A 24,618-nucleotide genomic window follows, 5' to 3' on the forward strand; every position below is an offset into this window, starting at 1 on the left:
TTGTACTTTAGAAGCTGGGTAAGGAAGAGCAGATTTGCTTAACAGAATGTGCCTAATAAATAAGCATCAAAGTCTAGTTTATGACTGTAGAGGGTCAGTAATAGTGTGATATGCAGGAGATCAGTACTGTGCTTGTAGCCCACGTGAGAATTAGCTGCGGCCGATGGGTAAAGAAAAGGTCCTTTTCAATCCTCCTTACCTCACCTCCTCTATTAAAGAAGTATAAAGGGATGCCCTCTGAAAGTAAACTAATGAGATGCCGCCATGCATAAGGTAGTGGTAGCAGAGCCCTAGGGACTGTCTAGTTTCAGTGAATCTACATATTTGTACACAGATATCGGCATTTTCCATATGCTGTAATATCTTTCCTACCTTCTCACCAGATAATTCAGTAGCAAAGAGGAACAGTCCCACTGCTATAGCAAAAAGCTGTTTCATATCTCCTTGTTTTTGTTCTAGAGATTCCCCTGATTTACATACAGATGTCCCACTTCCTTTTCTTCAAAAAGTGAAGTCGTCTTGCTAAGGGCTAGGGCATGGGCAGCGCTCGCTGCTAACATCTCTTTGAAAGGATGTCATTTTTCATCCTTTGCTTTCAGGCACTGATGAGAGAAGGGAAATGTAGTGAGCAGACATCTATTTTGTGTGATTTCACAGATAACCATGCCCTGGCAGCTTTTTGCTTGATGATGTTTTAATGGATCTCTTCCTCTTTGGTCTCTGCATGCAGAAATGTGCCTCTATCCTGTCTGCAAAGATTAACTAAAAACTCGGGGAACTGTTGGTGTGCCTTTACAGTCATCGATTGGCTGGACCATCGGCAGGGAATGCTGAACCTTTCCGCTCCTGCCATACAGGACAGTGCTCTCATATGTAACTACCAAGTTTGTTCTCACCAAATAAGGCAGAGAGAGAAGGTAGAAAGCCAGGTGCTTTGCTGTCATGTTGATTGCTGAAGAACAGCCACAGGAGCTGGTGCAGCAGCCAACCTTCACGCTCTGATGCTGGGAAATGCTGAGCTGCCTTTTCTGAGGGCCCCAGAGCTGCCCACCCAAACAGGCACTCGTTTAGCTCAGAAATGATGTTCAGAGTGTGATTCCTACTTCTTAACCTCGGCTGTGCTGAAATGTTTCTAAGCTCTCTGGAATGAACAGCTAAAGGGAGATGGCCCCTGAGAAAGAGTCAACCCACCTCTGTCAGACTTTAGAAGAAGCCAGACTAACACCTGACTTGCAGACCGCAGTTTGGAGCCACCCCTTGTAATGTTAGCTGACACCCATGAGCAAAATTCATTAGTGTAGAAAACAGAATTATTTTTTCCTTTTGGTGTTTTTACAGAAATAGCAATTTATGGGGGTGGTCAAAGGGATCCTATTGCGAGAATTAGGAATTTAGTTAATTCACACAAAGTCCTGTTTTCTGAATAATAAATGCTGTTCTGCTCCAACATTCTGAAATTCTAAAGAAATCTCAGAACACAGTGAGGTTTCACAAAATAATCTTATTGTTGAGCAGAAAGCAGTTAAATTGGAGTTTTTCATTCTAAAGCAAGGTGTGTAATCTTTGGGATGCACTGATCTCTTTTTTTTCTTTTTTGGGGGGGGGTGTTGTCAGTGAGAGTTAGGCACTCTTAAAAATGAAGGTGAGATTCAGCTTTGTCTAGAGAAAAAAAATTAAATCTGTGTGGGACTGAAAATTACAGTCTCAGTACTTAATCATATGCCACTGGATCAAAATTCTCTAATTAAAGCCCTTAAAATAAAGGTTCATGAAAATGTCTGAAACTTGTCCTCAGATGAATAGGGCTTAATTTCACTGTTCTAGAAATGTTAGGATTAATAATTTTCTGCATGTGTATTCTGTATGTGATTAATAGCTTATATAAAAAAAACCCCTGCACATCTGAGAAAACATGTGTAACACACAACACGCAGCACACTTCAACCACTTTGGCATGGGTAAATGTTTGCCCTTCCCACCTGTAAATATGAGCACTTGGTGGGTGCTTATTAGAATAAAGAAAGACTCAGGAATAAATATGAATCAAATGAAATGCTTTTATTTTTTTGTTTAAGACACAAAGCACGTTTTAACGAACTATTTATAAACTTCATTGTCAGAAGGTGTCAAAGCTATTTTCTAAAAGAAATAGCTGTTAACGAAAGAGATCTAAACTTTATACCATGATTTTTACAATTTCTCTTACATAAAATTAAGACATCTATATGTACAGTACCAATAAATATGCAGCAAACACCTTCAGTGCCTTTTTGTCATTTTAATATAAAACTCCACAATCAATGAAAGAACATACCTTGATCTGTGCAAGAATGAGAGCATTTGGAAAGCTGGTTTAGCTCGTAATTCAGCAAAACCCCCAAATGCTCCTGACTTATGGTGCTTAATAAACCAGGTTATAACTTCTCAGGCAATGTCTTTCATGCTTTTCCAAAGGATTTAGCAATTATAAGGCAAAATGAATTTGGAGCTGTGACTGTTGACAAACCTGGCTCCTGTTTTTGCATTTTTGAAGAGAATCGTACCTAGCTTTGGCACCAGGTCTCAAAAAGAGTCCTCATTTCCTTTGAGAACCTGTCTGACAGATGCTGAGTGTGTTAGAAAACACATCCCTTATTCAGCTGCCTGTCCATGAGCTGAAAGTTTTATAGCATAGGACCTTCCTGTGAGTGCAGACCACGTCCACTTCATCTCAGCTTATGCTCCATCCTGCGAGATGCTAAGGAGACAAAGTCTCCATGCCCTGCCAGAGTGAACTCGAAGCTCTTCCCAAAAGCTGGACATATTAACTGTGACATTGAACTTGTCCCCAGCTTGGAAAAGGAGTCTTCATTCAAGAACAAAGCTGGCAAGTAGCAGATCCAGCTGTGGTTGGGCATCTTGGCCAACAGATGAGAGTGGGGACTGTTAAACTCTCATGGGTAGTGTCCTACTCTGCAGGATGAATTTCACAGAGTAACAACTTCATTGCATGAAAGTGGTGTTCTCCGTTCCCTCAAGATTCACATCCACGTATGTATTTGTTAACACTAAACCCTATGGGGATTATGCCCAGGCAGTAGCTGCGCAGATTTATCCAGCTGTCTGAGAAAGTGAGTGCAATGCAGTTATCACTTTCACTGAGTGCTGCTGTCATCTTACTTGCATTTAGCTACAAAAATACTATATACATCCCTCTGCAGCCCTGGGAGAGAAGCACCTCCATTATCCCCACCTTCCCTAGCATGTTCAGCCTTTCAGAAATGTGGATCTCTTCCCCTTCACCTTGCTAGAGAGGAAACTTAGAAATTTATTGAGAATAGACACCTTCTGTATGATTAAAGGTAGGCAAAATTAAGCACAATGCTCGCAGGTAGGGACTGTATGTGCCAGTGTATTTAGACCACAAAGAAGATGTTAACTCAAGCTATTACCCTGTATGTGCAAAGCATGGAGTAAAATGGCAATAGAAGAAGTGAATTCTGCTTGGCTCAAGTTAAAACAGATAATAATAATAATAATAATAATAATAATAATAATAATAATAATAATATTATAATTCGCTATTGCTATTCTTGTAAACGTGAGGTAGCTATTGGATTTAAAAAAAAAAACAAAACCAACCAAAACATCTTTTTGGTGTTACAGGAGAAAGCGGTCTGATTCCTACTGTCTAATCAACTCTTGGCTCTTCTACAGAGACTGCTAACAAAGCATCTCGGGTATTTGCAAGTGGATGGAAACCAGGGTAAACATATGTCCTCCATCAGAGTTTTCAAGTGAAAACCTTCCTTGAGCCAGAGCATAGAGCCCCTAACCAGAAACCTCTTCTGAAGGAATTTAAATACAATACTCTGAGTTCAAGCCAGGAAAACAAAAGAAATTTTGGAAATACAAAATAATATGCCCAATGGGAGAATGTTTCTCAATTCTGCTAGTGGAAAGAAAGAATTTGCATTCTTGACAGCAGAGGAATTGAAGATAACACCACCCAGGGTAAGAAATACATATCCAGTAGATGCTGGTATTATGCTGAAAGTGTAAGGACGGCAAAGCTCAAGCTAGAACATGGCTAAGGGTGCCCAGAGCTCTGCTACATTCAAACAAGACTTTGACCCTCATCTGGCCAAAATTTCCTAGCTAGGTTGTGCCTAGCAGCCAGGAGCTGAGCAATTGTAAACATTCAATTCCCAAGCTGCCAAGGTGTTCTTAGGTATGGCTGTAGCCAGGGCAAACCTGGCTTTTTGGCCAGGTGGTGGTACCGTGGTTCCCGTCTCCCTTGGGTGCTCAGCGGGGAGTATCAGTCCCTGACTCAGCAGGCTGCAAGTACAGCTATGATGCAGTTTCTGATGAACACTGCTTTTCCATAGGACTTGCTTTTTCAAAATAGACTAAGAAATAACAAAAAGAGGGAACCAGCTGTTCCTTACTCTGCAAAGGGGAAAAGGGACTGAGAAAGAAAATCTGCTCAACCTTTATGTTTTTGCCTTTTGAAATGCAAGTCTCTATAAGCCCTCGGGGGAAAGTCTGAATCCGAGCTCACTCTGGTGAGGGACCTCTAACCATGCATAAAATAACAATCATTCACATGTTAACACACAACAAAATAGGTTACTTATACATCAGCATTATCTGGCTGTATTAGCTGATGGCTCTTAAGCATGCTATTTGGTTAGTGGTTTTGGAAGGGGACCAGGATCAGAAGTTGTCACATTAGTTAACTTGCATTTTTATTACCATAAAACTTGGAAACAAGAAGCTAAGTCAGTTCTTCTGGTAAAGACACACATCAGTACTGAAGCACAAGACAATATACAATCACTTATATAAAATTCCTTACAATAGCAAAATGCTATACTGGTGTCTAATACCCAGATCTGGGCAAAAATTCTTCACATTTTCTGATTCTTCTAAAGAATGAATTTTCTCCTCATTTCTCATCTGAAATGATGGGCCACTCAGGAGATTAATAAAACAAAGCACAGTGTGGTCAGTTATACCTTACAGAGGTGAAAAATGAGATTCCTTCAAAATTCTGAAATATCCATGTTGAAAATCACAAGTGAGTACTTTAATCCATTCCAGTCTGTGCTGCAGTTCAGCATAGCCTAGTAGTGTCCCTTAGTACCAGGGTTCTGCTTATCCTGATATCCACTGAACTGTTATGTCCAAAATCATCTCAGCAGCATCCTTTTCGTCATTTGGGTTATGTTTTGCTAAGGAAGGAACGTGACCTTCAGCTTTTCACCTCTAGACCCCAATCCTGCCAACATACATGTGCTGGAGATGTTCCATGTAAGTGCTCCTTGATTTGGAGGGTTGTTCCTATAATGATGTAGTTGACAGGTAAAACATTTTATCTGCTTTTAGTCTGAGAAATGTAGATTTTACTTCTCCCATACACCAAATAAGAAAACTGAGCTCGCTTTTACAACAATACCCTTTTAGCCACATGCTCAGGACTAAGTACACCACAAGTATATGTTGGTAAGATTGGAGCTGTGATCCTTATAGCTTGATTTAAATTACTTCTGTATGTATATGGAGTTAATGCTTATTTACCAATACTTAGCTTTTAAGGGGAAAGGAAGCAGTAGGTAAGTGAATCTTTTTAGGCATTTGGGTACTATTTAGTGTTAGTTTTTTGAGGATCAAAGAGATTAGAGAATAGAATTCCTAAGAACTAAAATATTTTGATCAGACTTTATATTAAAAAAAATAATAATCTCTTAAATAATAATCTGTTACTTTTTCTTTCAATGGCTTTTTTTTTCAAGTGCTTTTTTTTTTCCCTTAAGAAATGTAAGGGTCAAAACCTGAAATCATGTATTTTTAACTCATTTAGCATGAGCTGCCTATTTTACCCTTTTTCTCAAGCTTGGATTTTTTCTTATAATTGTTTTAGTTTCACATCCACCCAAACCAAAACATATTTTCAGTTTGACCATAGACTGAAAGGTCACTTGTTCACATGGCCAGATTTCATCATCTTCTCATTCAACTGAAAAATGCTGATACATATGCATTTTCACATCTCCAGAAATTATTTACATTAAAGAAAATTTTCTAATTCAATAAACACAAATTTCTGAGAATACTTCTGTCCTTATTTAGCTTTGGAAAAATCTAAGAATCCACAGCTTGGGTTCAGTCTGTTTGAGATATTTCCCTTTAAGCTTGACCTCTCTCTCGCTTAAGTGGCTTTACTCTGACTTCATGCCGTTGACTTCTGTGGAGGAATATCTGATATACAGCAGGGTCAGAATCAGCCCCTGCAAACTTACTATATTTGCTGGTCACTGTCACAGAAACATTAGCACTGAGAGGGGGAAAAAAGGGGGAAAGAATTTCCACTAGGGTAGATGTGTGGATTAATATGCCTGCACCACTTTAAAACAAGTAATGCCAGATATATTTCTTTATGTCATATGTCACTAGCACTTTATGTGCTAGTTCGCTAAATGTGCTAAAAGCTGGTGTGTGTAATGGGATGCAAAAGCTTGCTCCAACTGGACTAAAATAAATATTTTTGTGCCATTGATCAAGAGAGTCACACCTGTAATGGAGCTGCAGCAGGAAATCTTTTGCTTGTCAAATTTATCGTTTGTGCACAGTGGACACAAATTATGTGCCTTGTGGTAGAGAAGGCTCATTACTGCCAATGGGCTTCCTAGAACTTATGAAATATACACAAATATATATGTATGTCTATGTATATATATGTATATATCCCATAGAAGGCTCTTCCATTGTATGCCAAACACTGCGTTCACCACTCCTCTCCCCCAGATCTCATATTTGCCATCATTCAGCACACCAGACATTAAGTGATGATGATTTTAGATACAGTTTTTATGGAAATCTGCTGTACAAGCCTATGAATCAGGATTGTGTTATGGCCTCGAAAGAATGCTACATCATGTCATTTGTAGAAATAAAGAGCTTTCTGAACTTCTGTAACTGTCTCAAAACAGCTAGAGTTTGCACTGCAATTTTCTCCAAGGATAAACCAAATTCATCCTATATAACACTTCACAGAAGCATTCCTACCTAGTCGCTGAGAATCACCTGTCCCGGACAGGTCACTTTTAAGTCTTCCCTTTATAAGATTTACCATGTTGTTTCATGTGCTAGTCACCTAAAGTGCTTTACATGGTGGTCTGCAAGAGCTGCAAATTTCATCTTTTCATGAGTTCAGTTCCTATTTTGGGCACACAACTAAGGGATCAGAAGCTCAGGAGAACTTAGCATGGGGTGTTGAGAGAACACTTTAGAAAATCTAAGATATGGGAAGTCTTAGGGTTTCTCAGAGAATAACCTTGTCTTGGACTGCCAAAAGAGTGAGATTTCCCCAGATTTTACCATGGTGTGGGGTGGGTCTGAGCAGTAAGAACAGCGCTGCCAAGGAACTGAATGACCAGACACCCTTTCTGAGAAGTAATGAGGCCGGGTCGCCTGTGCTGGGTGCTGAACAGATACATGGGGAATAACTGCTCCTGTCTCAGCCAGTTTCAGCTTAAAAGAAAAGGCTGAACAGGTGGATGAAACATAGGAGAAAGGACTTAAAGACGGCAGTGAATCTAGCTAATAAAGACATCGGAGGATGTTTTGGCCAAGAGTGTTTGCACCTTCTAGCAGGATCATTACCTTTAGTTTCTGCCATCCTAACCTATTTTCAGATGTCAAGTTTTCTCTGTGCACTGGGGTGACTGGCAGGAAGGTGCCTGTGGGAGAAGGGGATCAAGAGGACAGTTGAGATGTGGATGTGGGGAAAATGAAGGACAAGTCAAAGAAAGGATGGGAAGCCAAACTGTCATGAGGTTTTGATGCAGGGACATTGTCAACATCTCCCAGATGTTGTTGTATAGTGTTGTATAGTGGACCAACACTCAATGACTAGACTCAAGGAGAATCTGGAAGCAAGACAGACACCTGCTGAGGAAAGAAGGGCAGAGCAAGATAGCAATCTCCTAGCTTTTGGGATGTGTTTAATGCTGTCTCAGTGTGGATAAAACAGTGAAGGACTGAGACCTACTATGGGACCCAGGCACTGCAGAAGAGGGAAGGATAGTCAAAAAGCCTTCTTTTCTGAGGTGATTTACTACATAAAAGACCTGCTAGGTTTAAGAGGTATAGTCATGCTGTCAGCATGAAGACACCAAGCCATGAAGAGGCAGAGATCCTGGTGTTGCCTGGATCTTCCACCTCCTACTCTGCTCCTCTCCTCCCTTTACCCCCAATCTGCCTTGGCCTTCCTCTATGCTCTACGCTTCAGCTGTGCTACTGACTTTTCCATGTTAGTTCAAACAGATCTTTATACAGCACTAAATTGTCTCCTGCTAGGAATAGGCTCGCTGTGGACAAAGCAGCCTGGTCTCCCTGCTGGTTGGGCTGCAATATCACACACGGTCTTTTGTAGTTGGGCTGTCTCCACCAGAGAACTTCTCTGCCCATTTGAGCTCTTCAGCTACAACCTCCCATCCCAGTGCTACGTATTCCCCAACGTCAGTACCTCCCTGACACTAACAGCGTGCTTTTGGGCCCCACCATGGCTTTGAGTGGAAACGTTAACTAGGCAATCAAGCTTTTCTGTCACTTGTGGCCAAGAAGTGGAAAATGGAGGAAATCCAATGAGGTGAGGCAGGAAGGAGTTGCAGAGAGTGAAGCCTGGTTGTTGCAGAATGGCTGGATGGTAGGTGCTCAGCTGTGAGACCTCCTGGTAGTTAAGAGTGTGAAGTCCAAATCTACGAGAACATGACTTGAGTCATTGTCAGTGATGTATTTATTGTGGGAGGAGAAGGAAAGCTGGGGAATATCCCTGAGAGACAGTAAGGTCAATGAAAATAGCAAAGTGCAAGGTGGGAAGCTAAACATTCCTGAGCTCCGCACCTGGTCGTGGCATGCCATGATCGTGTCTTTGGATCTTTTGACCTTGTGTAGGGACTACTGCTTGCCAGCCTTCACCAAGGGAAAGGCTGGGGAGTCCCTTGTGGTTAGGGGACCGCTGCAGCATTGGCAATGGATGCAAGGGGGAGCACCAAGACAGTGATTTCTTTAGTTGCGCTTGCTTTGCATTAAACATAATGGAAAGCAAAACATTGCAGAGGTTTTCTCTCAAAATTTCAGTGGCTGATTTAAATTGTGGAAAATTTTGCTGCATGTCTCTCTCTGCCTTGTCTTTTCTGTTTTCCTAATGTTACGACCTAGGGGGGAGATTTCACTTTCATGCTGAAACAGAAAGTGTTTGTGTGTGTTCCCTAGAAATTCTACATAAAGTTTTGAGGCTGTATATTGACTTAAAGAACTGTAAACAATTTCTTGAGGGAAAAAAAAAATTCAGGTAGCTTCTACAAAACACAAGATATAATTTTAATCTATTTTACAGGAAAGTTGGAAGGGGTTAGTTAAGCAGTTAATGATTAATCTGAGCTTTATGTTAGTGCAAAGTACTGAGCAAATCTATTTGTAAGGAAATGATGAAAAGTAATTACCTTTTAGAACTGAGAATCTGAAGAAGGGTCATGCAAAACTATACTGGAAGCACTGGAGAAAGTTCAGAACTTTTTTGGGTTGAGGAAACTGTACATTGGAGGAGGAATTAGTGATGTAGCTTAGCTGCAATATTCAAGATCAATATTCTTACCCACAGGTATAAACTGTTCCTCCCTAGCTTAAAAAATTTTGAAGAGCTCTCAGTTTTTACTTTCAAGAATATATTTTTTTCTCCAATCTGACCTTCATTCTCTGGTTTTTTTTGTTTTTTTTTTTGGGGGGGGGGGGGGGGGGTGTTCAATTCAGCCTGTGGCTTCAGCTTTCCCTACCCCTTAATTTAAGGCTGTAGGGAGCTGTAGGGGGTGACAGTACAGAAGAAGGATAACAGCACAGAGATTGCACCCTGACGCACGCCCACAAAGCCAAAGTCCTGCAAGGTCACACCAGGGCCCTGAAGGGAAGCCCCCACCAGCTGCTGCCAGGGACCTACAGTAAAAAGGCACCAAAGAAGGTTTTGTGCTCCTTAGTGTAATCCACCAGCTTGATGTCACTAACGTTGACCATTAGCTTGTCTCCCACTTCTAAGGAGACCACGGCGCCCAGATAAATCGGCTGGAACCAGCTGTTTCCCTTTTCACTGAGGGTCTTGGTGCCAGTCAGCAGCTGGGTGGGCTCAGGGTAACTGTCAGTGACTTTGGTGATGATCTCAGTGACAGAATTTGTTTTACTGTATCTTTCAATGGGCCCTCGGAAAGTGACCTGAGCATAGACATAGTAGTCCCCAGACACAGGTATCACCAGTGCGTTGCTGGAATAACTCAGGTTGTTCTTGGTAAAAGCCAAGCCTCGCTTGTCTTCCCACTGCAGGATGGGCAGATGGTTTCCCACGGTGTCAGCGAGATCTTGTTTCTTCACTGTGGGAGGAAGAGAGAGGGAGAAGAGATGGGTTAGTTTGCTACAGCTGGGGATATGTTGCTGAACATAATGTGAGTTCTCTACTCCTAAGGACAAGCAATTTAAACAGGGTAATCAAAATGCTAGGACAGAAATGTTCTTATTTTACAGTTTGAAAACGGAGGTGAATTGGCTGCAGGCCAACTGTCCAGTGATATTTTTAAAGGGTGTCCATAGCGTGTCCAGATCTGAGCAATCAGGAGTGAAAGCCAAGGATGTTTTTGGAAGAGCTTGGCCAGCGCAGGCTGCCTGAAGGGGTATGCTGTGACTGGATGGCCTCGTCGTGGGCCAGATCCCGAATGATGAGACTGTCCTTCCTAAAGACTGAGTCTCATGGCCCTGTGGAGCAATACAGATGGTTTTACCCTGCAGGTCCGGGGTGCTATCTTACCTATTTACAGAGTAAAAATCTTGTCCTGAAATGAAGCCAGTGCTGGGACAGTATACACATGTGTACCATGCCTGTACCTGATGGTTCAGGACAGTAATAATACTAAAGCATCATTTTCTTCAGCAGCGATGGATTGCAGTTAGGTTTCTTAGACAGACACTATTGGGCTTGCAAAAGTTTCACAATGATCAGCATGATCTATCACCAAGAACTGAGACACTTGAACTTCTCTTCCTGCCAAGTTGCTTCTGAAGGATGTTACGGTTTGTTAGCCCCTGTGTCAAGCTTTTCTTCCTGCGTGTTCACAATGAAATCTTTGGCTGTAGAATTGCTTTTGGTTTACCAGTGTCATTTGATTCTACCAAAACCTCAAAAGACCCCACTGTGCTTCAGGATGCCCAATTCCAAAGCAACACGTTATATTTAAAACCATTTTTATCTCTCTCTTTTTTTTTTTTTTTTTAATATAAATGCTCTGCTAGAACAAAACACTAAGCTTGGTGTTAGCCTCCACCTTCCTCCAGACTTTTTCCCAGTCTTGTGGTTAGCTGATTGCAAGCAGAGCTCTAATCCAGACCCCAACATCAGTCTGATCCAAGCTAAGGATGATCCCCAGGCTGCAGAGGTCTCAGGGGAAGGATGGTGGAACTGTTGCCCTGTTCCCTTCGCCTCTCCTCCACCATTTTAATTTCTCTCACATACACACCAGCCAGGAGAATAAGCCCTAGCACTTACTCATTTTTATGCAGGGAAGCAAAAGAGTTTCTCTGCTCTTTACTGACTGCCACATAAAATTGTTCTGGTAAAACAGCAGCTGATGCAGTGAAAAGGAAGCGGATAAAAACCATTAAGGTTCTGTCAGGTATTAAAATGAACCTGGAAAGTTCATGTTAAATGCTGAGAAAGACTGAGGCAACTGATTTCCAGGAAAGCAGACCTTTTTCATGAGCTTGAGTTAATGTTTAAAGTTGATTTTGACTCAATATTTGGGGAAGGGCTGTGTGTGCATGGGCAGGGAGGCAAACGGAATGCAGGTAAAGGAAAGCTTTGAAATTCTCTTGGCAATAACCGTTAGGTTTATCCTGGGCGAAATAAGATTCAGAAAAACTAATGTGCTCAGCTCCCAGTGGCATCCATTTCCCTCTCTTTTCTAGCAATAAATAATCCGTAAGGAGACAAGAAGGTGTTAGGAGTGCAATTTCTTGCACATTCTCTGAGTAGCACAACAAAATAACGGGGTTTTTTTTCAGCCTGCCTGTCAGTGCTGCTTGAAGTATCAAATCTTTCTGATCTTTCTCCAGGAGGCAAAGTACATGAGGAGAGTATTTCTGTGTGGGAGAACAGTAGACAGGGATTGTGATAGCAAGCCAAGCTAAATTATAGAAGTCTTATAAGGACTACGAGGCTTAGAGCCAATGGAGCTTTGCCTGATACAGAGAGAGAGGGATAAAAGAAAATTAAAGTACTCATGGTCTGCCTTCATCCTCATCTACCTCTTGGGTGTCTAGGGATTGGCCTTAGTCCTGGCAAAAACTAAAGTAGCATTTGGGTCACTCTGAGGCTTACAAGAGCTTGGAGTAATATCTCTCAGAGATCAGCTGGTAGCAGACGAAACCTTGTTTGAGATGGGAAGGATCAGAAAAGATCAGAATATTTCCAGAAAATGTCCTGGGCTCTTTTCCATCTTGGGAATTTTGGGGGAAAATTGAAGAGAAGCTGCATGTGAAATATTTTCTTCTGTGTACAATGACGCATTTAAAATGTCAAGGACACTCGATTCTTAAATGTTTTTTGTAACTAACAGGCATCTCAAATGAAGTACATGATTTCATAACTTCTAGAATTAGGCAACTCCAAGTTTTACAGCTATAATGTCCCTTTTCGGATAAAGTTCACTCTATTGATGGTCTCTATTTTCAAGTTAATTAATTTTTCCCATGCTTTCAATACCAGACAAGAGGAAAAATGCATGTTCAAGTGCCTTTGAATACAGTACGGCTCCTTTTCTAGCAGCATTTGTACTTTGTACTTGTCATTTATTTATTTCATAAATACATGGAGCTATACTTCCTGCAAATATACCTATTATGCTGTCCTGGTTTCAGCTGGGATAGAGTTAATTGTCTTCCTAGTAGCTGGTATAGTGCTATGTTTTGGGTTTGGTATGAGAAGAATGTTGGTAACACACTGATGTTTTCAGTTGTTGCCAGGTAGTGTTTAGACTAAGTCAAGGATTTTTCAGCTTCTGATGCCCAGCCAGCAAGAAGGCTGGAGGGGCACAAGAAGTTGGGAGGGGACACAGCTGGGACAGCTGACCCAAACTGGCCAATGGGGTATTCCATACCATGTGACGTCATGCCCAGTATATAAACCGGCAGGAGTTGCCCTGAGGGGGGACCTCGGGAACTAACTGGGCATCAGTTGGCGAGTGGTGAGCAATTGCATTGTGCATTACTTGTTTTGTATATTCCAATCCTTTTATTACTCTTATTGTCATTTTATTATTGTTGTTATTATCATTATTAGTTTCTTCCTTTCTGTTCTACTAAACTGTTACAATCTCAACCCAAGAGTTTTACCCTTTCTTTTTTTCCCGATTCTCTCCCCCATCCCACTGGGTGGGGGGGGAGTGAGTGAGTGGCTGTGTGGTACTTAGTTGCTGGCTGGGGTTAAACTGTGACATATGCTAACTCTTGAAGTAAATAAAATCTGCTTTTAATAAGGGATTCATTGCTACAGTTCCTTCAACTTTCGCATCCACTATAAATTTTCGGCATCCCTTACATGTGAAATTACTTCTCCTTTCGCAAAATCTCTTTTGGTTTAGTCCCTTGCTGGAGAATCCCTGTTGCTTGGCAGTTTTGGGGTACATTTTGTGGCATGTTGCTGAACTTGTGGGGTTTCTGCAACTCTTAGCCCTCACCAGTGTGAGAGCCTGATACTGAACACTGTACTTGGATGCCAGACTCCTGATCTCAGCAAGTGAGTAGAGCCTGAATCTCCTGTTGTAGTAAAGCCCTTGTACAGCATGCACTGCAAAGTCCCGTGGCTGCAGGGTCTCTGTTGCTCAAGATTGTGCCCTGGGAACTTCCAACAATCAAGTGGAACCAGAAAGTGATGTTTTACCCACATTTAGTGGGGGGCTCAGGTACCATTGCAGCACAATAAGTGCGAGCCAGGTATTTGATGGGGTTTCTGCAACACAGTTCATCCAGCTGTGTTGCAGGCTGGTGACAAGAAGGAATAGGCATTGGTCTGCGTCTTGACCCAAAGTGCAACCAAATACCTCAAAGAGGGGATGATGGCATGGTGCAGTCAGCACCAAATATACAGTAGTGCACAGGAGAGACTGGGGATGGAGAAAAGTCCTAGCTAGGTATTCCCATGGATTGTCCCATTCTTCACTAGCTATAGCCACCTTGAGAGAGGAGATCTTGATGCCGGTTTGGATAAGTTCAAAATGCTCACTATATGTTAAAAAGGCCAAGAGCAGGTGGAAAATTCATCATAAAGGAACAGGGACCAAAACATTGAGTCATTCTGCTACTGCTAATTCAGTGGTGCATTCCTGTGAAAGTACTGTGGCTAGTTATTCCTCTCACTCCTCTGCTCTCACCTTCAGAGTATATGTGCCTAAAACTAGAAAAAGACAGAGAGAATAGAGATCTGGAAGGGATTTCCTACAAGTGCGAGTTTGTAGTCTACCAACTTCACTTTGAAAAAGGTACCTGAGATGGGGGAATGTAACAAAAATCTGAAGAATAATTATTCCTTTTTCACTTTCTATGCACAAGTCACGGTTTGTGAGAAGACCAGGCTGGCACCCAAGAAATTATTATGCAGCAAGTTTAAAATAACAGGAAATATTTTCTGACTGTGATGTACTGTTAAGCTTGGGAATTCCTTGCCACAGGGTACAGCACCAAAAATATGCTTGGGCTAAAAAAAAGGTCAAAGGTAAGTTCATGGAAATTAGGTTCCCTGATGGCTACATAGCACAGCAGCCTGGGTGTAGCCTTTTTGCACAGAAAAGGAGCAGTAAAATCCCCTTGGCTTTTTCATCTTCATCCTCCTTGCTATGGCCAGCAGTGACTGGCCCAAACCAGCAGGTTGAAGAGGATGGGCACCATCCCAGGGAGACTGCCCAGGAATGACAGCGAAGGAATTTTTGCAAATGGGGGGCCTGAGGAAATTTGAAGAAAACTGTTGGGTGCTTCCCTGTGGCAAATGGACTTTTGTGCAACCCAGGGAAATTCCCATCAGCAGAGCTGTGCTTCGGCTGCTCTTCTGAGTCAGCTGCACTGGGAGCCTCTGGGTCTCTCTGCCATGGAAGGATTCAGGGGAAACAGAGAGACTTACACTAGCAGACGTGGTTCTTTTGCTCTTGCAAACTTGCACTTAAGCGAATATGTGATTTTGAACAACGACAGGTCAGTTTTGGAGCTCTAGCAACCTGTGTGCAAAAGGGGATGGGACCAAGGATGTGCATTCAGAAGGAGCTTGTGGATTAGGGAAAGCAAACTATGCTGGGAAAGAAATCAGCCCTGAAATACTGTACATTTAACCTGTTTAACCCTGTATGTGAATTTGCGTGAAGCATCATGCCACTTCTTGCATGCTTCAAGTTACTAAAGTGCTCCCCTGGGACAACACACAGGGTGTTGGGGAAGCCTCTGCAGTGAGCTGCATTTTTGAGAGGTAAAAATTGCCTTAGGTCAGAGCAGCTGGAGAGCCTTTCAGCACTCAGCTCCATCCACATGGAAACCAGACATGAACTTTTTCCTTTTCTCTGATAATACCTCAGTTTTCCAGGTGGTTAGAGTTGGCGAGGATGGGGGAAGGCTCGGGACAGTGTCCTTGGTGTGATGACAGTTACAACTTAAGGCTGAGGTGGTGAGATGGTGGCCTTGCAAATGCTGGCAGCCCCTCAGAAATGTATGGCAGCCCACCCTGCAACAGTGCTTTGTGATAGCACCCTCCCAACACAAGATAAGGGCTTGGAGGGGTTCAGCTGGACAAAACTCTTCCCTTGCTTTCTCCAAGGTGAGTCAGAGGTGATCTCAGTAAGAACAGGAGGCTATTTGATGGCAATATGGTATGTGTGGCCCAAGTCAGAACTTGCACAAAAATAAGGGTTCTAAAACTGGTCTTATTTGACATGATTTTGCTCCAAAGCTGGTAGTTTTCCCAACTCACTGCTCCGTGAGAGCTCACTTGGGCTCTTTCCACTGTCTTTTCTACGGGATTCAGCAGATCACTAAGATACCAGGCACCTATTTAAGTTTGGTTACAAGAGCTGCTCATTCAATGAAATAAATGGCTTGGAAAAGTGGCAAGAAGAAAAGTTTCTGTCAACTATCTCCTTTGTGCGCCCTCTTCTACAAACACAGGCTGCAGTAAATATGTTGTGGTCAACAAGGCAAAGCTGTGATTATTTTCCCCATGTTTCCTGCAACACCTGATCCTATCAGGCCCACAGAAACCAAGATTATTGCACCACGACATCTGCTGTAATACCCGTGGGAAACGCTTCATTTTTGAACAAGCATTACCTGTCAGGTGCGCTCTTGGCTTTTCTGTACTGGAAAGTGTATCTGTACCTGAGGAGGAAAAAGAAAAAACAGTGTGTAAGGGTGTTTGCTATTCAAGTCAATGAGATGTGAGTGGTGATCAATGCCACTGAGGAAACGTGTGCAGCCCCTTTCCATTTCTGCATATGTTTGAGTTGGGAGTTATTCGCTGTGATTGTTTATTGACACCGTTGAGGTAATAAAATCCCTTTGCAAATGACTGAGTTTGTCAGGCCTGCTGCGGTGTCGACAGGACACATCATGGCTGTGTCTTAAATTGCTGGAGGGTGAACAGAAGAGAGGTGTGGTGTGCACGGGCTCCAGAGTCCATGCTTTTGCATGTTCAGGGAGTTATACCGATCTCAGAGAGCTGCTGGGGAGGTCTGTGCCTGCACTAGAAGGAGCGAGCTTGCACAGCCCTGGGGTTAGAAATGCTCGCACTTTTGCTATGGTCCCAGTTATCTCGCTGCATCTTGTTGCCCAGGTTTGCCTCTGTCTGCCCTGGCTCATCTGGCTTGGGAAAGATTTGGGTGGTGAGAGCGGAGGGCAGGTGGGGAGGCATCTGCCAGCAGCATGCTGCGGCAGCTATTGCAAAACCTCAGTAAACAAAGGTGTTTGGGATGGGGGAAAGGACTGGCAAACTTACCAGTATGTAATGCCCGTTGCTTCAGAAAGCGAGAGCCCCTCTCTTCTGTGACCTGCAGGAGAGATTTGCAAGCGGTAAGCTCAGGGCTCCGGGGTGTACACTACCTCCACACAGGGTCTGGTTTGCATTATCCCAGAAAATGGAATATGCCACAGTAATATTATCAACCTCAGCTAGAGCTTTTATGTAGAAGGACAAGCCCTGACAGGGCTTTGCTTCATTGCAAGAGTTTTCTGCTGTTTGTTTGAAACAGCCTGCATCTCAGAAAAGGTGCTAGGGACAGAACCTGGGATCCTGTGGTGGTGGTTGCGTTAAACTCCAGTATTGTTCAGAGGCTGGACAAGCCCTTGGCACAACTGGGGGAGGACTGGTGGAGTGGCCAATGTGAATTAGCCTTTGATAACCCTTCTTTGTGGCGGTGCCTCTATCCAGCACTGCTGGAGTACCTCTGCTGCTTAGAGATGCTCCTGTCCCTCAGTCTGTGCAGAGCAAACAGAGCAAGCGGAGCGATGCGAGTGATTCTTCCTTGTCTCAAGACTTAGCAGGTCTTAGCCTTTGCAGGCGCTCAATGAATCCATAATGCCAGAGAAAAGACTAACTGACGTGTATCAGCTACAGAACTGCTGTTTCACCTGCTTTTCTTTCTGCATCTGTGTTATTTCAGACTGTTAGTCTGTTGCTTAGGTCTGTCTTGAATGTTGGGTTGCCTCATTGGAAGATGGAAAGGAGCTGAGCAGGTCAGAGTGCTGCTGGCAGAGGGTGAGCTCTGTGGCTCACCGACACTCCACCAAGGGAAGGCAGGGTGATTCACGTTTGCTTACCTCTTATGTTTTGTTCTAGAGCCGAACACCAGCACGCTCATAACACATCCCTGCGCCAACATGCATTGCATGGCAGCAGGGCATGGCCCTGGGCCATACCAAGTGGTTCTCACATTTAGGTTGAGCAGTTCAAAAGGAAGCTGCTGTCTGCCTGCCACACGTCTACCAGGGCTGGTCCTTCTGACTCATGCCTGGGCACGGCCGGTGGCTTCTCGCCAGGTGCCGGTCCTCTTACAGCAGCCTGCAAAGCAGCGTGGGTCCTAACTGGAGGATGCTGCGGGATGCTGACTCTGGATCCAGCCTCCCTGGGGTGTGAGGAGCATCCCTTATGCTTTCCCCAGGGCACCAGCCAGCTCAGGGTGGACTGTCAGGGCTGTCAGGAACCCCTATCATGCAATGTTTGTCAGGAGCGTGCTGGTGTGGTATGGTGTGTTTTATGGACAGCTACAATAAATACATTGAATAAACTGCCACTGATCAGCTTGCAGCTAAGGATTTGATACACACTGCTCAATAAACAGGCTGAAATAGTATTAGCACGTAGATGCTGAAGCTATCTCCTGGTGGCTGTGTTTCACAAATACTCACTTCAAATACTGCAGGAGAAGTAGAAAATAGATACTTTATATTGGCCTGGGGAAGGAGAGTGTTTGGGGGGGAAGAGTCAGGCTGCCTGGGTTTGGGGACTGCTAGCTACTCTAGTAAGCCCAAAGATATTTTAATGTTTTACTAGCAGCAAACATCCATGTGCTCCTGCAGAAAACCTGATTTCTAAAATAGTTGCTCCAGCATGATGGAAAAAAAATGGAGAAGGAAAACTGCAAGGAAGTTTCTCTCTTTTTTTTTTTTTTTCTCCCTTCCCCACCTGTATACACATATATATAGCTCAGCCATAGCAGTCTGCTGCTCTGCAGGAAATGTCATCTAGAAGAGACGGTGGTGCGAAAGCTCAGTATGTGGCTGACAGAGAGAAATGGTGTTGCGCTGTCAATGAGATGTCTGGGCCTTTCATTATGACTAATGACTTTCTCCAAGGTCCCATCTGCTTGCTGTGGTGTCTAAACATGACTATACTTTTTGATGTGACAGAGTCATAGCCAGGTGACTTTGTCCTTCCCCTGGTGGGAAGCAAAAATAGGTGTGGAGGATTTCCCTCAAACACTGCCCTTGCTTTTGGCCAGATGTATATGCATGGGAGTATGTTTTACACCATTATTTATGTGACACTTCCTATATATTTATCAAGTGACATATTTTCTAACGATGCTAAGTACTGCAATGAGCTACAAATCAATCACAAACCTACATTTAATCATGTAACTTCTAACTTCTGCTGAACTACTTCATATAAACTCAGATGTTGCAATACAGAGGTGATGGGAAAGTGGGAAAGATATCAAGAAGAATTCTGCTTCTTTATAAAAAATAACAAAATGACTTTGACTAAAAACTGGGAAGAAGCTTTTTATGCAACCTCAATTTACTTGTTTCCAAAGAAGGCCAGATGGAAACTCCAGGTGCAGGAGCTGCATTCATAGATGCTAAAGGACAACATGGTGTGGTAGATAGAGCAGGGTGCTGCAAGGTGTGAAATTATTCTGTTGCTTGGCAAAGGTAAGAGATCTTTTTTTCCCATAATTGTGCTGTTTGATAAGGATACGAATCTAAACCTTCCATAGAAAATATTTCAGTACTAGTCAAAGCTACATAATGGCCAGTTATTAGTAATATTTGTCCTAAATAGGCACAGATGTTGTACATTGACGGTGTAGATGAGGTGGCGAGGGAGAGCTGAGCAGCATGAGACAATAGAGAGATCATTTACACAATTAGTGTTTTTCTCTCTTTTCCTTTCATGCTTAGCTGTGATTCTGAAAAGTTCACAGCATGGCTTCAATTTTCCCTTTGGTTACGGTGGAGAGACTGTAACCAGCACTGAGTCATGTTGAAAATCCCACCTCACAGCTGACTTGCAGACAAATGACGTCTCAGACACCCAGCTCTAATTACCCTGAATACTGCAGTATGCAAAACACTTCTATTTTGTTTTGTTAACAAGAATGTTCAACTGCATTTATATCCATATATTGCTAAAGCCAAGAAGAAGGCCTGAACATCCCCTGTCACATGCTTTGCCTCTTGCACCTGCAGGAAGGGCCAGGGGTATCTGACAAAGAACTGCATAGGAAAAGCAGCCTGGCACTGCAGGCAGAGAGATTAATGAGCAAAATATCCCCAGCACCTCCATCCACTCCATCTTTAGCACAAGACACTATTTTATGGGCAGGGTCTCTGCAGGTCATACACGGTTCACACACCTACAATTTTGCTAGCTCCAGAGATGCTGCATGGCCTGGACTGGGCATTTTTGGTAGAGGCCTGTCCTGTGCCAGTAAAAACTGGCCTCAAGGGGAGTATTTTGGCTGGACTATAGTGCCCAGTGTAAGCATGTACCCAGGGCATGTGCTCACTAGCTTCTTTGCCCATGAGGACTATAGGCATCAAGCAGCAATGGCCAGTCAGGACTTTTACTGCTGCTGGCTTTTGGAAGGGGAATCCCACACATGTGGACCTAGGTGCAATGCTCAGTGCTCCTCCCCAGGCATTTCTCCTTCCCTACAGATGGGGAAGCCATTTCAGGGTCTCCTTCCCGTTTGGGCAGGCCATTAGGGCTTCTGGCTCTGTATGTCTGCATGTTCTGGCAGTCCTTATCTGAGCTTTGTTGCTAGCTTTCTGGCTTCATCCTTTCACACAGGATCCAGGTGGAGCTGCTAGGACTTTAAAGTCCCTCCTGTACTGTAGCAGCTCCCTTCTCCATTGCAAGGCTGACATGGCACACAGGTTCACGTGCAATCCTTTGGACAGGTTTTGGAATTTCCCTTGTGCTGCTTGTGGTCCTGCCATGCCAAGGATGCCACGAAAATAAGCCCAAGTACCAACATCTCCAGGCCACAGGACTTGACGGTCTGCTGTATTGGGCTAGCTGAGTGGGTTGCTAAGGTAGCCAGAGATGCTCTCCTGGCTGCTGTGCCATTTCCTTGCTAGATTTGCACACTCAGACAGAAACTTGGCTTCTTTTGGGGAATGATGCACAGCAGTCCTGGCCCTTCCTCTGGAAGGGCACCACTAGAGCCTTTTCTATTTCCTGCTAAGAACACAAGCCATGTGTTACTGCTTAAAGAACCCTATTTCCTCACCTCACACTGTCTTGAAGAACAAAAGAAAGTGATTTCTATTTCCAAAAGGGAAGCAGGGTAGTGAGCCTGGAAGGTGTCCAGGGAAACCATCACCAGACTTGAACTATTCATGCAAGACATGTTATACCATGACAGACAACCAGTGGCTCACACATGTTGCTGTAATGACATAACTTGCCCTGCTTTCTCCTGAAAGGGACATTTCTAGAGGAAAAGGTGAGTTTGTATCCCTTCAGAGGCAGAATGTGACACCATGTGCGCCCACACAGAAGCAGAGATGAATAAACTTCCTCACCCCGCAGGCAAATCAAAGAGGCACACCCCTGTTGCGCAAACCTTCCCCGTCTCCCCTTCTCCTCCTCCTTGCTCCAGGAAGGACGAGCTCAGGAATTTACTCCATCTGCCTCACCTGCTCAGCTGTCAAGTCCCTCCCTCCTCCCAGGACTGTCCCCAATGCACCAGAAGCTGATAATCTGGCATGTGTGGGCTGAGCGTTGGTCCTGAGGCAACGAAAGGACTCCTCCCATGGGCTCGCTGCTGCAAGGGTCAGCAAGCGAATATGCATCTGGTGCAAACTTGGGTCGGCCCCCTTGCTCCCAGTATGCCCAGGGCATTCATGCCCCAAAACCAGTGCCACAGAGAGCTCTGGCACACACGTCTGGTCCCAGCCTAGTCCTCCTGGTTTGGGCTATCAATGGGGCACACGAGGAAGGCATCGTTTAGCAATTCAGTTCTAACACTTCAAATGCAGAAGGAAATGCAAAAAGACATTTTCTCCGAGAGCCTTTATGCCCAGAAACGTTCCTACGGACTGAAACAGCCTACGGCCATGCCGAGCTGCAGGGCTGAGCGCCTGCGTTTAGCCTGTGACATGGCTCTGGGGAATTAACAGCAAGTTACACAGGCAGACAAAACCACCCATCGGCGCTCTGTTGCTGGATAACCTTGGCGATACAGTCAGTCACCAGCAGAGTGAATGAAAAAATCAGAAAATGCAGGATCCAGCTGAACTGTAGCTGGCCGCTCCACCCACTGAGCTTGGCATGAGGCAGTGGGCAGCCGGCCAGCCCGATGATTTTTCTCTTCCTCACTGAGACTTGCAGAGGCTGTAACTCATCTGATCACCTCATTACATCATTGTGGGAATACTACACGCTAATAATTCAGTGCATATGCATGGAAATACACACTAGCATAGCCCAGGCTATTGCAAATCTAATGGTTTACACTGAGCTTTTTCTCTTAAGAAGCCAAACCCACTCACAAAAATACTTTTCTCCTCTAACTCTGCCAACAGGGTCAAGAGCCAGGAACACATTACTCCAATCAAACAGGCTAACATTATTATTTCACTCTAAGCTCATTTCAAGAACCGAACTGTTCTGCTCTGTACAACCTCACAGGACGCAAAAAAAAGAGCAATGCAGCTGAGACTGTCCAAAGAGCCCCTTCACTCCGTGTGCATCCGCTCTAGCTGGCCTAAATAGCAGTAACAGGGTCAGCACAGTAACATGCACTTTCACGTGTGCAAGAAATTGGCAGATTTAACAGCCTGAGGTACCGCACAGGGCTGCTGCACCTTTTCAGCAGTGCACAAAGGTAGAAGCTGATAACGCTGAAGATGCTGCACCCAGAAGCTGGCATTGCTTAGGCGCGAGACACCGGCTGTGCAGACTTGAGGTCAAACAGGGGCTAGCACGTCTCTGTGCAGCCAAAAGCGTGCCCGTGTGCAGCCATGGGTACGGCTGTCACACTCTCTCAACATCCATAGACTAAATGTGTGGCGGGTTAGAAATCTGCCTTCGAGGCCACTTACTAACACTGCTTTCTCTTGCTGTTCCTAAGTGAGCATATAACAAGCAGGCTAATTAGTTGGGGAATTTCATACCTGAAGCTAAAATTAAAACCTTAAATCTTCAGACCTATATGCATATATGCATCCTTCTAGCATGGGGCAGTCCTGTTGAATTCATAGTCTAGAGTGGAAATATAGGCACTTGTTTGCAGTCTGGCACAAGAAGGAGTGGGGCGGCACGGAAGAGCATTAGAAGCAGCCACACCAGCAAGCTTGTCTTTCTAGAAGAAAGTGAGTTTAGCTGTCTGTCAAAGGAGAAGAGCTGAGAAGATCCCTGGATCCAGAGAAAGTTTTGATGGGGAGTAAAAAATGGGATGTGAAATTTAGGGTCAGACTACTCCTTAATTGTCTCAAATCATATCTTTGCAGGAGTTTGCGTTAATAATATATGAGAGCTGCAGCTGTCTGCCCAGTGGTGGATGATAGGCACTGACCCACTGACATTCAGCAGCATGGTCAGCAGATGTTTGCTGAAATAGGACACTGGCAAGGGAAGTCTCAGAGTTAACCCGAAAGAAGGGCAGAAAATGAGCCATAGTGCCAAAATATGGGTGAAATCAGTGCAGACACTGATTCTTGATTTCCATCAAGTAGCAATTTTTCCTAAGCATTTCCTGCGGCATGTCAATAAAAGTTTCAAAGTTGTGCATGGTACTGTGACCTTAGTGAAATTAAAACAAAAGGAACAGAAACGGTTAGTTAAAAAGACCAAACAATAAAAAGATTTATCCTAGGCAGATTTGCGCTGCGTAAAGGAGAAGGAATGCAACAGCGAGTTTCTCACATTCCCTTAAACATGAGAAAGTCAGAAAGAGAATAAAAGAACCAAACAAATCCAACCCTGGAGACGCGGGACGCGGCACTCTCCTCCTCGCAGCGTGGCAGGACAGAAATTGGCCGTCAGCCTCTTACCTGGCCGTTGCAGGAGCTGGGGGCTCTGAGGTTTCCAACCAACAGGTAGGCAGTGGGCAGCGCCAGGACCAGCACGGAGAGCAGGCAGAGCAGCACCGCGCACCGCATCCTCCTCAGATCCTCCCTGAGGTGCATCCTGGAGGCTTGGTTGGTCCTGGGAGCCAACTCCTCCAGGGTTATCTCGGCCACGCGGTCCATGCTGGCACCTGGTATGCGAGCTGCTGCTGTTCCTGGATGGGACCTGGGAACGGCAAAATCTCTTCTGGCGTCTGCCCTGCATGGAGACCCCCATTAAATAAGAGCTGCCCCGAGTGTGGGAAGGCACCGACACACACACACCCTCCCTCCCAAGGAATGCACCGCCTACAATAGAAACCTAGCTTAGGGAAAGAGAGCACCGCGGCTCCCCGAGCTCCCCGAGGTGCCTACTGCTTGCCTCTGTCTGGCTTTTTTTCCCCCTCGCTGTGCAGAAGGAAGCTAGGAAAGTCCCAGTGGGTGGAACCAGGATAAACCCTGCTGCTGGGCTGGATAAGCTTGAAAGGTTTTCCGCGTGGTAAAGGGAACATGAAACCAATGGGAGTGAAAGTGAGAAGCAGGGGGAGAGCAAGAGCGAGAGGCAGAGACAAGCGCACAACGTGCGGTGTCCCGGAGCCCAGCAGTTTCAACGCAGCCCTGGGAGAAAAGGGAAGAGTCTTTCAGGGAAGGCGAGGGTATCGCAAATGACCCCAAGAAGGGGTCTGTTTCTCTGAAAGGTTGCTTCATTCCTACGTTTTAGCAGAATTT

General features: G+C 44.3%; 1 protein-coding gene across 1 annotated transcript; it reads right to left on the reverse strand.

Annotated features, from left to right (window-relative positions):
• Window positions 1-2,084: 2,084 nt before the first annotated feature.
• On the reverse strand, window positions 2,085-24,273 carry TNFSF15 (TNF superfamily member 15). Its single transcript, XM_030001036.2, has 4 exons — window positions 23,836-24,273; window positions 17,051-17,102; window positions 16,387-16,434; window positions 2,085-10,403 (listed from the first exon to the last, which is right to left on the reverse strand). The coding sequence occupies exons 1-4, from the start codon at window positions 24,031-24,033 to the stop codon at window positions 9,976-9,978; spliced, it is 726 nt and encodes a 241-aa protein (XP_029856896.1). The 5' UTR covers window positions 24,034-24,273; the 3' UTR covers window positions 2,085-9,975.
• Between the last annotated feature and the right edge of the window lie 345 nt (window positions 24,274-24,618).

This window comes from Aquila chrysaetos, chromosome 24 (assembly GCF_900496995.4).
Source record: "Aquila chrysaetos chrysaetos chromosome 24, bAquChr1.4, whole genome shotgun sequence".
NCBI classification, from domain to species: domain Eukaryota; kingdom Metazoa; phylum Chordata; class Aves; order Accipitriformes; family Accipitridae; genus Aquila; species Aquila chrysaetos.

What these genes read in the sequence shown, in the direction of transcription:
- TNFSF15 (XM_030001036.2), bottom strand. Translation starts at nt 24,033, where the DNA reads ATGGACCGCGTGGCCGAGATAACCCTGGAGGAGTTGGCTCCCAGGACC. An exon ending in CCAGCTCCTGCAACGGCCAG is followed by an intron (nt 17,103 to 23,835) that starts GTAAGAGGCTGA and finishes TCTCTCCTGCAG; the next exon opens with GTCACAGAAGAGAGGGGCTC. An exon ending in GCAACGGGCATTACATACTG is followed by an intron (nt 16,435 to 17,050) that starts GTAAGTTTGCCA and finishes TTTCCTCCTCAG; the next exon opens with GTACAGATACACTTTCCAGT.